Below are 13,615 nucleotides of genomic sequence, written 5' to 3'. Positions count from 1 at the left end.
CTCTGGTTTTAATGGCAAACTTTTAATGTCAATCTCTGAAAGAAATAGTAACTTTAAGTAGCAAATCAAGTCTCTTTGTATTTCCCAGCCTCCTCCTTTTTTATTTAAAAGGCTTGTTCAGAATTTCAAAAATGAGGAGATTCATCTCCATTCTGCCAGACTAAAATAAGTTTCTTCTGGGTTTGTTTGTTTCTTTTTTTTGATGAATTGATTTGAAGTATGAATTTGACATGATTTTAAATCTGAAAAATGGAAGCAACACAGAGCAGCTCAGTCCAACACTGTCACCATGCTGAGTATTTGAGAGGTGATTACAGTGGTGAATTGAAACTTCCTAACAGATACAAAATATGGAAGCTGACTACAAAACTTTGAACTCCATTGCTGCTTTGTGTATCCAACAATGCTTTAGAAGAGTATGAATGTGAAGAGTTTAAATGAAACTAAACTTAATATTTTGTGTTTAGACTGAAGACAAAAAGTGTACATGAGATAATTCAAACACAGAGTCTGTCCAGCTGGATTGGGAAGGTATTTTCTAAGATCTTTCAGTTACAGTAGACCAAATACTGCAAATATTTGTTCCTTCATGGCTTCCTTCATCCAGGCACTTCTGACACTGTGGGAAGCTAAAGCATTGAAAAACCTGCATTGTGTCTGAAGAACTCTAGAGAGTGACGTGAAACCTGCAATTTTTGGTAGGGTTTTTTTGGGGGGTTTATGTCTCTTAAATACAAACAGGAAATGCAAAGCTGGACCCACTTTTTCACACACACAGGTATGTCAGGAGCAGTTTTTATGTAGTATTGCCTGTAGTCCACCATTCACCAGTAAATATTGGACCAGTGATAGTATGAAAACTTCAACAGATGACCCCTAGATCAGTGCTTCCTTGTTATTGCCTCTGTTGTATTTACATTTACTTACTGCAGTGTACTGCACCTTGTTTTCCCTGTTTCCCCAGCACTTTTCTATCCTTCCTCTTCATTACCTCCCTCTCCAGACATTGCAGTTATGTTGTTTCTCTCGCAGCAGTAATTCTGCAAGTCTCAGACACAGGAGTAAGACATCAAAGAGTTGTGAGTCCAAAGGCCTAATGGAGATAATGGGGAAAGCTGGAGCTGCTCAGAGTAATAGTGCTGCTGTTCTGGCATCTTCTTAGTGTCTGCTGTAACAGACCCCTGGCAGCACCACCTCCATCTAGACTGACCCTGGTAAACCAGGTGCCATTTGGTGTTGCCCCTGCTGTTTGGGAAGTTGATGCCCTGAACTGAAAAAAATGATTATTTTTTTTTTCTTTCATAGAGATGGTCGAAATATGGGGAGCTGCTTGTGGGTTCTTCTCCCCCATTTCGGTGCACAGAGAGATGAGGGTGCACTCATAGCTCTCTGAAGAAGCTGGAGCAGTCTGCCTATGCTGAAGGAAATTTGCAGCAGCCTTGCAAAATAGCCTTTGGCATTTGTTTTAGTGTTCCTGTAGAACCAGCAAGTGCCAATTTTTTTTTTTTTCATCAGTTGATGCAGCATTTTTTCAAAACAAGCTAGTCAACATTTTTAAAGATTTTAATTGCAGTTTCTTTCAGGACTGGGATATGCTGAAATATCCATCAGTTTCTGCTACATCATTGTTCTTGACTGGGAATTACTATTTTTCCTATGTAGTGTTTATGCTGCTAATAATTCGATCTTGTCCATCCCTCTAATTACTGCTTTGTTTTCTTTAGTAGGTTAAAATGAATTTAAATGGCTTTTTAACACTTCTCCAGTTGTGGTGCTTTTTTGTTTGTTTGTTAGTTTATGTTTTGTTTTAAGTGGCAGGTACACAGTGATCATCTGTACACTGAAGTTTAATTATTTTGTGATTATATCCACTCAAGTATATCTGGGCACAGTTTGCTAATGAATTATAGTTCAGCAGTATCATTTTCTTATTCAACGGGATCACCTTTTGACAAGTACTTTCTAAGGAAATATAAGATGCATTTGATAAGTTGATACAAGAAAGAAAACTGAGAAATTGTTGTGTTGGCTTTTTTGCTTGTGGTGGTGTTTTGTTTTTTTTCCAGAGGCTGTTCTCTCTGCAGATAGTCATTTATTAAAGACATGGCATCTAGAGAGAGATGTATTCAAATTAGATATCTGGATTTGCAGATACCAAAAGAAAGCCCTTCGGGGAGTCTTGCATACAAATAGTATTTCTCAAACTGTGGCAGTACATTACTAGAATTGTGTAAGGGAATTTTTCTATAAGGTTTTTAGACGCTCTCTCATCTGCAGAAAAAGCTTATTGGCTTTTGCACTTTTCATGGGGGTATAAACATAAAAGTGAAATTCTTCACCTACTTGTTTTCCCAAGTTTATTTTTGTAATGGCTCTATACTACCAGTACCTATGTTATGAGGCCTTTGTGGTAAGATTCTGGGATCTTCATTTGCCTTTACTTCTGTTTTCTTATTCTGCTTTATCTGTTTTCCCCAATATCATTAAGAACCCCAAACCAGCAGCGGGAGCGCTGTGTTCTGCCGCTGTCCCACTGCAACAGTACTATGTGGCTCCAGTGCTCAGCTAGGACTTATGCTCTGTTCAACTGCATTTCCTCTGGAGCTCTCTCAAAGTGTGGCACAGAGACACGTGTTAGATTGAACTCTGTGGCTTCTAGGCCTCTGTGGCTAAAACATGCTCAGTCAGTCCAAAGTTTCTCAGATTGCCCATTATGTTGGGAAGCAAAGTCCTGTTCAAGGTTGGTGTATTGATGATTCACAAGCATTGTTGATTAAGAGGAATTTGAATTATATATGAAGAAAATAAACTGCTACTGACAAAGAAACAAAGTAATGTATTAAAAAAAACAACTCTTCTTTCCAGTGGAATCCAAAATCAGCACATACTAAGAGCCATGCTTCTCTTCTTTCAGAACACGCAACTCCATCCTGAATCCTTTCTCTAGTGATCGTTGGATGCTCTTACACCTTGGCTTTGTTCACTGTATGGTCCTAATTGTTACTTTTGTACTTTTTTTCTTGTTTTAATTTAACAGTTGTTCCTGTAATTTTGAAAGCTCTGACATATGATGAGAAGAGAGGAGCATGCAGCGTGGGCTCCAATGTGAGAGATGCAGCATGCTACGTGTGCTGGGCTTTTGCTCGTGCTTATGATCCTGCAGAACTGATACCATTTATTAATCAGATTTCAAGGTAAGTTGTGACAGTAAGAATCTGAGCTGTTTACAGTTAATATTTCTTCTAATCTTCTATTCCAATTAGGAAGGAGCTAGAAGTTAATTTAAGAGTCAAAGTCTTAATTTTATAGAAGTTAACAATGTAGGAGTCTAAGGCTTTGTCTTCAAGACATCTAAAATCAAATATTGGCCATGAGTGATATGTCCATTTAGGGAGGACCACAGCACTAAACTACTCACAGACAAATGCAAATGTATGCACATATTTACATTTCAGTTTGTGGGTTTTGTTTCGAAAGTAAAATAAAATTTAAAAAAATTCCAAATCAAAATACTGCAATTGTGGACTAGAACTTGATGCAGCTTTTCACATAGTATTGATGATATTTTTGTGGATTCAAATTGTTTTTACCTTTTTCTATTTTTTCCCCTATTTGCTTATGAGTTTCTCTCTTTAGTTTTGGTCTTTTTGTTGGCAGCACATTGGCTGACATTTCAAGGTGTCTTTAATGGCTGATTTGCACTGCAAACACAAAAAGGTAGCTTCTAACAGTTTCTTGGCAGGCTTTTACTGTGGTCATTGATAGCAGGAATTCTGGCATCTTTATCTGTCCCAGAGGGGTTTTGATCAGTAGCCCTTTGGTATTTTCAAAAAGGAAAAAAAATAAAATTGGTCTATACAATTGTTTGTGGTCCCAGATATCTGGTTCCATTTCTAGGGGCTGCCTTGCTTCCGGATTGCTCACAGAACTGTTTCAATCTCATCCAAAAAGCCTTGTTTGGAAACTTGCTTAGCTCAGCAAGTTCCCCCAAAATGTGGGACTTTTTTCTTCCTCTTAAAACCTGTTTTTAAAGTTCTTTGGGATAGTTTGCAAGTCTTACATATCTGTTTTTATTCCTTGAACATGATGTGCTGTGCCCTTGCTGGTCTCAGCTATTCTTCATCCTTGTATCCTTGCTTTCCAGGGCTGGTTCTTCAATGCAGGGTCACACAAGTGTCTCTTATCTGTGTGGTACTTGCTCCTGGGGTTTTTTGTTACCTTGATAAAAATCTTTCTGTCAAAGAACCTGCAGTCAAATTTCTTAAGGCCAAATGCTGCTGCTGTTTTTTTTTTTTTCCCCAATCCATCATGTGTTTTCTCCCAAGTGAACAAACAAAAAATTCTAAGACATCTTAGCCTTGAGCCACTGACATAAAGCAGTTTCGCCTTGTTTTGATGATGTTTCATCTACAGTAGCATGGATACTAGAGGAGAAGAGTTTTGTAACACCAAGCTGTGCTAGAACATGATGGCATCCCCTGTTTCTGGGTTGTTTTCAGAAAGAAAATGCAATACTTCAGAAGAGACCTGCTTCAGTTAAGCATGATAGAAATAGTAGTATTTGATATAATAAGTTATTGAGGAAATAGTTTGTTTTGAAGAGTCTCAGTGAATTCCCATCTACCTGAGTTAATGATAAATTATACATAGCATAAAATTCTGAACATAAAGATATGTAAAGACATTTGCACAGTGAAATAACCATATGATTACATCTTGTAGTGTATTCCTATTTTTATCTGAACAATGCAGGTAATGGTAGCAATGAAGACACATGACACCCACAACCAGAATGTTGACAAATGTTTCCAGCAGGCTGATGTTTACTGCTGTCCTTAAACTCACAGGAGTTCATTCATGTTCTCACTATGAGTAGGTCTTCAGCATGAAGATAGCCATACCAATACAAAAGGCTGGTTCAAAACTGGTGGGTTTTGTAGATTTGGTCAGCAGTCTTTTGAAAATAAATTCTCTGCTTCCATCTCCTGATTTAGTCGAACAACTTCAAGGTTTGTTTTAAAGTCTGTCAAGCTTGTTCCTTGCGAAGGTTAGAGAAGCCTAAGTGTGAGTGTGGCAGCCTTCTGTTTATCAGAATCTTTCTTCTCCTTGTGATGCTTTGAGCTATTTATTTCTTTTACTCCTTTCTCCCTACATTGTGCAAAACAGGGTGGATCTCTGTATGCTAGATGCAAGCTCACCGGTTTTGTCATGGTTTGTGGAATTTTGTTGTTCTGTCACAAAGATTGTTTCTGAAAGAGCTCCTGTCTTTGAGCTTTCAGACTTTTCTGAAAGCAAATTCATCTTCTTGTTCTAGGAAAATATCAAAGGAAGTAATTGCTGTCTTCTGCTTATGGCAGTAATGCAGATTAACCCTGTGGCTGTGCCAGCTATGGCAACTTCAGTTGTTTGGAATAAGTTGGTGGAAAGGAACATGGGGTGGGTGGAAGGAGGAAGCTGAAAATTGCTTGTGATCAGTTATAAGATATTTGTGGTTTGCATATGCTTAGTTTTCCAACAAAGCCGCACAGTATTTTAGCGAGGATTTGTGTTAAGGCTTTCCTTAAAAATCTGTGTAGTTTTGTTGGCCATACTTTTTCTAAATATAATCAAGTCTTGAAGGTAGAATTGCCACTCCAAAGAGAAACGATGGAAAAAAAAAAAAAATCAAATAAAGGATGACACAGAGTTTCACCTATTGTGTCAGCAAGCCGATAATTACATACAGCTTTTTTTTAAATCTAGCCTTAGGTGTGTCACTGTTTTACTTAAAGAAGAGTCATACTTCTAGCCACAAGCAAATTGTTGCTGCCCTTAAAAAATGCACAACTCAGCATCTTGAAACAAAGTACATAATATCCATTGTGAGCTGAATTACACAGCAAAAACATCTGCCTGTGTAAGAATGAGAATGGCAACCAGGCTGGTGAAGGGTCTTGAGAATGAGTGGCTGAGGGAGTAGTTGGGGTTGTTTAGTCTGAAGAAAGAGGTTAAGAGGAGACTTCATCACTCCTTACAACTACCTGAAAGGAGTTCGTAGAGAGGTGGGTGTTGATCTCTTCTCACAAGTCACAACTGATAGGACAAGAGGAAGTGGCTTCAAGTTATGCCAGAGGAGGTTTAGGTTGGACAGTAGGATAAAACTTCTGTACTAAAAGGGTTATCGAAGACTGGAACAGGCTGTCCAGGAAAGTGGTTAAATCACCTTCCTTGGGTGTATTTAAAGGCTGTTTAGATATGGTGCTCAAGGATATAATGTGGTAGTGGCCCTGGTAGAGTTAGGTAATGGTGGACATGATGATCTTAAAGGTCTTTTTCAACCTTAGTACTTCTGTGAATATAAGCTATTAGATTCTTTGAGAAAAATAAGAAACTGTTTACCTGAAAAGGAAATACAGTCTCCTTAAGAGAATGTCATGAGTGATTCCAGTCCTGAACTTGGTGACTTGGTGCTGGAAACGGCAAGTAGTTTATCTTTCATTCACATACAGGCTGGAGGAACATGGGTAGTGCTGAGCTGGTTGCTACACTCAAACTCAAAAGGCCCTTGCCTTGGTCAGTGTGGTAGAGCTGGAACTGGGGTAACTAGAAGTCATTGAATTACTGAACTGCTTCATGTCATGACCTTTGGCACATGTTAGTGTACCTTATTGGGAAACTCGCTTGGGTACCAAAACACAGAAGTAGGGGTCCTGCCCCACAACCCATTCAGGCTGTGGTACAGTAGTTACAGATTAAAGCAGAGGGGGAGTTGGGGGTGGGGGAGGGCTTGGCCTATCTTTGCCTGCAAATTGTGTTGTATTATGATTGTTTTCTGTGTTTTCAGTAGTCAAGATACATAAATTTTGAGTAGTGAAAAATCACCTTAAACTGCATAAATTTTTACTTTTTTTTAGTAAAATCCATGGTTTAAAAGAGATACCTTACCGTATCCAGTGATAGCTGTTTCTTCTCTGATTTCTTACAAACGTGTTTTGAGGTGATAAAATTGTCAGAATGCTGAAGTTACAGACTTAGATTGCTCTAGATCACAGGTCAGCCCTTTTTCTTCCTGACCTTGCCACTCTTCTTAAACAAGAATAAAGAGGTACAAAACACTTACTAGAAATTCTTGCCTGAGAGTGTTTCTAATAGCACCGGCTCATATTTTACATGTCAGTTTATCCCTATTCACATTTCAACAAGACAGACTTAGTCATATTTGCTAATTTAGTTTTTAAAGTCTAGTTAAACTGGTTTCTAAAACCTTGTCCGATCTCTTCAAACTAGTGGACTACAAAAAGAAAATTCTTGGCTAAGTAGATGAAACTTAACTTTTATTGAAGGATAACTTTACTACATTTTGAAATGCATGTACTGAAGTTGCTATTCAAGCATGTCTTTATAGAAGCTCTGCTTGACCAAGGGTTTTTTCTCTCTCAATTTTTACATGCATGTTCTCCTTTTATGTTTACTTAGGAGGAAAGTTAAACCTAATTTAGTAACTTGGAAATACAGGTAATTTGATTCCAGCTCCCTTGGGTGTGGAAGTTACTGTCTGTAAAGTGACAGGTGCACAGTAATGAGCTAAACCGTTTTGTTTAAAACCTAAATAGAAAATAAAAAGGAAACCATATTTGTACGCTATCTGGCTATCTGAATTGTTGACAACTGTTGGACAGTCAGCAGTTGCATTCATCTATCATTCTGTGGTGTAGGTAATCAGTAAAGGAATCATTACTGGACTGGAGTTGCTGTCTCTGTTCAGCAGCACGCTCATGCAAACTATGCGTGCAGTGAAGCAGTGCAGGCGGCTTTGCCTTCCCTGCGGTGCTGCCTTGTTTTTGAAGGGGTGGGGGGGAAAGGAAGGTGTGGCTATGGATGAGTGATGTAGCTTGCTCCAGGGCAAGATTGTCCTGCAGAATTGGGGAAATCTGAAGCATTGCTTTGAGCTACATCTTGTACCATGATGAAATATTGAGAATAGCTTTCTTCTTTTATGTATTTGAATCTTGCCTTCAGAAGTGAGTTGTGTGCCTACTGTGTCTTGCACTTTTATTTCCTGCAGGGGCATCGTATGTCTTCCTTTTTTTTGCCTCTTTTAATAGCAGCATTTGTAGCTCCTGTTCTAAGCGTTTCTCTTATTGCTCACTTCTACTTGTGTATTTATTATACTTTAATCATTTTACACCAAAACCTTGGGACTGGAGCAACACATTGAACAGTGTAGGCCATTGGGTGGCTAACAGAAAGTGTAAGAGCACAGTGTGAGCTGGGTTAGAAGGTCTGTGAAAGTATGCAGTGTTTCTTGCCTAGGAGAAACAGGAGGAGTTAAATCTGACCCTGTAGTCTGGGTGGCTTTTTCTCCATCAGTGCTGGCTAAAGCAGCCTCTTTTGCTTACTTCTTCACCTGCATGGCGCCTGCAGTTAAGTGTAGCAAAGTGGCATGTGTGGTAAAGTGAAATGGGAACCTTCTCAGGTTTTAAGAAGAAAAGCCAGCAAAAGGAAAATTAATTAAGCCTAGATCTGTGTTTCTGTGTTCCTCATCCAGCTCACTATGTAGCCATTCCAGTTTGGGTAATGCAATGACTGAAGAGGTGCAAAAAAGGCTGTTTGCAGCAGCAGCATCTCTCAATGACTCGGGTCTGACCTGGTCTTTTCTCCTTCTTTCAAGTTCTTGGATTGCTCAAAACCATGTTGGTTTTGATGAGTATTATGCCTTCCCTAGCGTTTAATAAGGAGGAGAGTTTTCTGTCCCATTACAAGTAAACTTTACCCGTCTTTGGGCTCAGGAAGGAAATTTCAGTTTTGTGCCAAACTGACATGAGGTTAAAGCTTTTTTTGTTCTCTTCTTGCAGCATCAGGGTGGTTTGCTTGAATTCAGAACAGCAAATTCTCAGAGGTTAGCACTAGGATAAACTTCCTGCTGTGTGTGACTAGTATAGACAAGAGGTGCCTGCTACAGGTGATAAAGGAAATTCAGATGTATTGTCAGGTACATCTGGTGCTTAGAAGGAGAGGATGACCTGATATTTCTGTGTTCTGATGTCTATCACCTGCCTGGCCTCTGCTCTCTGATTCGTTCTGCCTTATCAGGGGAAGGTAATGCGGTTGGTGGTGGGCTGAGGAAGTGAGCCAGCTGCTAACATGCTTTTAGTCCTTTTAACTTTCCCTGAAGCCAGTTAAGTGAGTACTTGGGAGAGAGGGAGAGGGATAGGGAAGAAAGGGAGAATCATTAGTTGACTGATAGAATTGGAACTTGTGTTTTCAAGTCCATTTGTGTTTATTGTGCACTCAACTGCTTGTCGTGCATACAGACTAAATATACCTCAAGGAACTACAAAAGGCGTTTCATAGAGACTGCAAGATGCAAACCCATTCTTTGCTCTACCTGTTAGTAGTCAGGTGTGGTACCTTTCAGGCAAGTCAAGACATGATCTTTAACTAGCTTAAAAAAATATCCCACTTTGTTTGACATAAACAGTTTCTTTATGTTAGGAAATCCTGGTAGAGTATCACATAAACTCCCACGACAAAGCAGACAGGTGAAGACACCTTAGACATGTTTCATCTTAGACATGTTGCTTTCCTTGCTAATCCCTGTGTTACAGCAGACTCTGTCTGCATTTTCAAATAGGAATTAACTTGAAAAAAAATACTTCATGTACTTTGATAAGTTTAAAATACTTATTAAATGGATTAACATAGAACAGTGAATGGAGTATGGTTTAGGAATATAATGGGGCTGCAGAGCCAATGACAAAATTCCTGGGTTTTCTCTTTTGTGGTTCTTCAATATGGTATTCAGTTGGAGCACTGAGTAACTCGGGTGGCATCATACAGACAGTATGTTGTTTTCCTGGTTTTACCTACACAGGATTGTCTTAAGGTAACAGAAGAGTAAAAAAAAAAACCAACAATGAAAAGTACAGTTTGATTATAAGAAGAGGTTTTGTGTGTAATAACCTGAAACTGTTTACCACTATATTTAATAAACCACTTCTTAAGTCTAAATATGAGTGAAGGAACAGTGTTTATACTCCAGTGCTGCTTTTTAACATTGCCAGTTCGAAAAGACTGCATAACCTTTCAAATCAGTATGTTAGTATTTCATATGTATGTCCTTACACTCATCCTTAAGCGTCCCTTTTGGGTCACTGCCAGAGACAAGAAAAAGGCTTGGAAGAATTTTGGTCTGACCCAGCACACCTCTTTAGAAATGCTCTGTAACACTTGAAGGTACCTTTGACATTGTAAGGGCAATAGTCTGGAGTCTGAGGTTCCTGACTTGTTTTGGTAGGGTAATGGTGGTTTGTTGTTGCTGTTGTGTTTTTTGAGGGGTGTGATGTGTTTTTTGTTTTGTTTGCTTGCTTGTTTGTTGCTTCTTATTTTCTCAGATAAGAACAATGTTGAAAGATTGCATAACTGACTGTATAGCATTTTATCGTTTTAGTCTTTGTAATTGGAAACATCAAGCAGAAAGTTGCTTCTTTTTGCTTTCCAGGGATGATTTTCATCCAATTCCTAAGTTTTGAATGTTCTCCTCCGTAATTAAAAGATTTACGAGAGCTAATCGTGGTATTAAAAAGATATCATTTTTAAAGGGTAAGATCTTTTAAGTTTCTCTGTATGCCAGAAAAGAAGATTAGCAAAGATTGTGTGAAGATGCTGTGTGTGACCCAGCACTTTGTCATCAGCTAGCTGTGCGTGCTACTTCTTAATGCATTGCTTCCCAAACATTTGCTCTTCCAGTTGCTCTTCCTTGGATGCCCTCCTTTTGTGTTATCACCTAATGTCTGTGTGGCAGGGAGAGGCACTGCTCATTCAAGGAGCAATACGAAAGCATTAACTGACTTTAGAATACTTCATAGGGGTTTATTTTGATATCGTTCTTGCTTTCTGTCTCTTGTTTTCCATAATGGAGATAAACTGAAATTACAGAGGCTACACTGATTGTGCATTTCAGTGAATTTTAACAACACAGTATTCTTCACTGCAGGAAACTGATAGCCACCACCCAGGGAAGCTTGATATTATCAGTGTAATTAATATCTTTATGCTAAAGCAAGGGTATCTTAGATTTACTTTTCAGCCAGTACTTATTTCCTGTTTTGCCTGAAGTCAATAAATAATGTAATGAAGAGTTTCAGAGTTTGAAAAGAATAATTTTCTGCTTAAATGATTCTCCTGAAGTGATGTTTATTTGTTGTGGAAGTTAATTGGATGCTGGAAGTGGATTTCTAAAGCTGTAGACTTTGTGTCTTGGGATGTATTCTCTCTGTTGTGTAGCATTTCTTTTGAGGTAGAAGAATTGAACTCTGCAGAGTTCATGCACAAAGAAATAGTTTCATGCAATCATACCTCTCTATCTACAGGTCACCTACCAAAAAAACTGCTTTGCAATTTATCTTGCAGGTCACCTTTTAGCAAGATTTGCATATAGTTTTCTGATTTTTGTTAGTTACAGGATGTGATTGTTCTTGTAGAGATAGCTGCAAGTTTCCATTGCTTAACTTAGTTTTGCTTAAGCCTTACATAAGACTTGCTGTGCGTTTGGCTATTGAGAAACTGTATTTCCAAGTTTTAAGTTAAAATTGCGCTGTATGACTCTTACTGTAGAGGTGGTAGTTACTTCCAAGTTTAACCTCCTGCTGTATTTAAAATAAACCCCCTTTGTATGCAGTTTAATGTATTTGCTTTCTCCTTAAATTACTGTGATACAGTACGATGGCAGTTGTCTGTCCACAGCAAGCTAGAGAAATGAGGAAATGCCATGGTTATTTCAACTCCAACTTTAGTTTGTATTTACAAATAACATGTTCCTTGGAGGAAATGCTGTGTGTTCTGCTTGGAAGTCTAAATGTTGAAATGATGGTGTTACAGATGTCTTCTCATGTTTGTGGTACTAATACTAAATATTTTATCTCCTCAGTGCACTGGTTATTGCTGCCATATTTGATCGGGATGTTAATTGCAGAAGAGCTGCTTCCGTAAGTTACTACGTTTTAACTTTTATGTTTCTTTGTTTTCTTTTAATAAGTTATAGGCTAACTACGTGGAACTACAGTATATAAACAATGTGTTGTGAGCAAAATGTGCTTTTTAAAATCCTTAGAAATATAATATGGATTCAGATTTTAAAGTTATATAATTCACAGATCCACATCTCGATTTGTGGCCAGGGTCACAGTGTGCTCTATTGTTGTCATGATGATTAAGATAAAGTATCTAAGAAAGAGCTATTTAGTATTTTCTAGTCACAACATTGAAAACAGAAAGATCTTTCCAAGTATGCAAACATTTTATCTTTTTCATGTCACCAAGCTGGTAAGTTTTGTGAAGTTACACTTTTCTCATTGTTCAGCAACTGTTGTTCTGTAATTGTGGGAAGTTGAAAATGTCTAGAATTTCTGTCCTTTGAACGTGTTTTCTGTTGTTGTGTAAAACTCTTCCTGCAGGACTGGGAATTTTTGAAAGGAACAGATAAATCCATTAGATAGTGTTATCTAGTTAATAGGACTGATACCAAATTGCACTCTGTGGAACCTTCCTGCAGACAATATTTATGCTGTTGAGAATTGAAAGGAATGCATGATTGTTATTAAGGGAAGGGAATTTATGGAGGAGAGGTTCTAGAACTTGAGAAACTTTGAGAATTTAAGTCAGTGTGTTGTATATATTGAACTTACTTTTTGTTAAAAAAACAAACAATGAGGCTTATGAGTTGTATCTTTTAGCAGATAAAACAAATTATCTTATGCAAATGTAGAAAACCCCACCCTGTAACTGTATTAACTCAAACAATATCTGTCAAAGAACCAGGTTTGAGAATAAACTTTACTGTGAATGCATTTAAAAAGTACCCCAAGATTTTAAAACCCCAAACAAGTCTTTGGAACACTCAAATTAATTAACAGATAAAGTAACTGAAATTTTGAAAGTTAATGTATTTGCAACATAAGAAGGATTTCTCAGGGATATCTGGATAGCACCTGTATTTTTTTCTAGCCACACCTCTGCTTGAGAGTTTAAGCTGCTGAATGAAGCTGTAGCATAATTACTGGGGAAGTGAGTCAGTTGCTTGTGTAATCATATCACAAGTCACTTTGTCTAAAGAGGTTAAAACCAAAGCTTCGGAGCTAAGATGCTGTAGATTGCTGAGAGCTGATAGAACATTTTCTTTGCATAGTGTACAACTGATGAATGTGAGCAATACTTCTGTCCCCTAGATCAGTTTGAGTTGGAAGGCACTTCTAAAGTTTGTCTAGTCTAACCCCCTGCAGTTAGCAGGGATATCTTTAACTAGTGCAGGTTAGAATAGAAAAGAATTAACCAGGTTGGAAAAGTTGCTCTACCTGAAGAGGTTGCTCAGAGCCCAAACCAACTTGTTAGCATCAACCCCTAAATGTTAGAATTTACTATTCTTGGCTAATTCAAGTGACTGTATTCAATCCTTAGGAAAGCAAAGCAACCTTTGTTTCCCTCTAAAAACAGCAGGAAACATTAAGGAGCATAGATTGGTGATAAGTCAATAATTTATTTGCTGGATAGAAATTGTCCTAGGAACCAGTAGTACTATACATGAAGAGGAGACATTGTTTTTAATGTGATGGCTACTACAAGTGTACTGGTTCACCTG

The 13,615-nt window shown here is 38.1% G+C and overlaps 1 protein-coding gene across 1 annotated transcript in view; it reads left to right on the top strand.

Moving 5' to 3' along the window:
• The window catches only part of TBCD (tubulin folding cofactor D), a 117,312-nt gene that overhangs the window by 47,543 nt on the left and 56,154 nt on the right, over positions 1-13,615 (top strand). Inside the window, exons 14-15 of the mRNA XM_009898022.2 lie at positions 3,038-3,194; positions 11,909-11,966. Of these exons, the coding sequence (XP_009896324.2) occupies positions 3,038-3,194; positions 11,909-11,966 (215 nt within the window). The remainder of the gene's footprint in view (positions 1-3,037; positions 3,195-11,908; positions 11,967-13,615) is intronic.

The sequence above is a fragment of the Dryobates pubescens genome, chromosome 20, assembly GCF_014839835.1.
Source record: "Dryobates pubescens isolate bDryPub1 chromosome 20, bDryPub1.pri, whole genome shotgun sequence".
Classification (NCBI taxonomy): Eukaryota; Metazoa; Chordata; class Aves; order Piciformes; family Picidae; genus Dryobates; species Dryobates pubescens.
The sequence above is the reverse complement of the archived record's forward strand: the minus strand, read 5'-3'. Positions and strand labels throughout refer to the sequence as shown.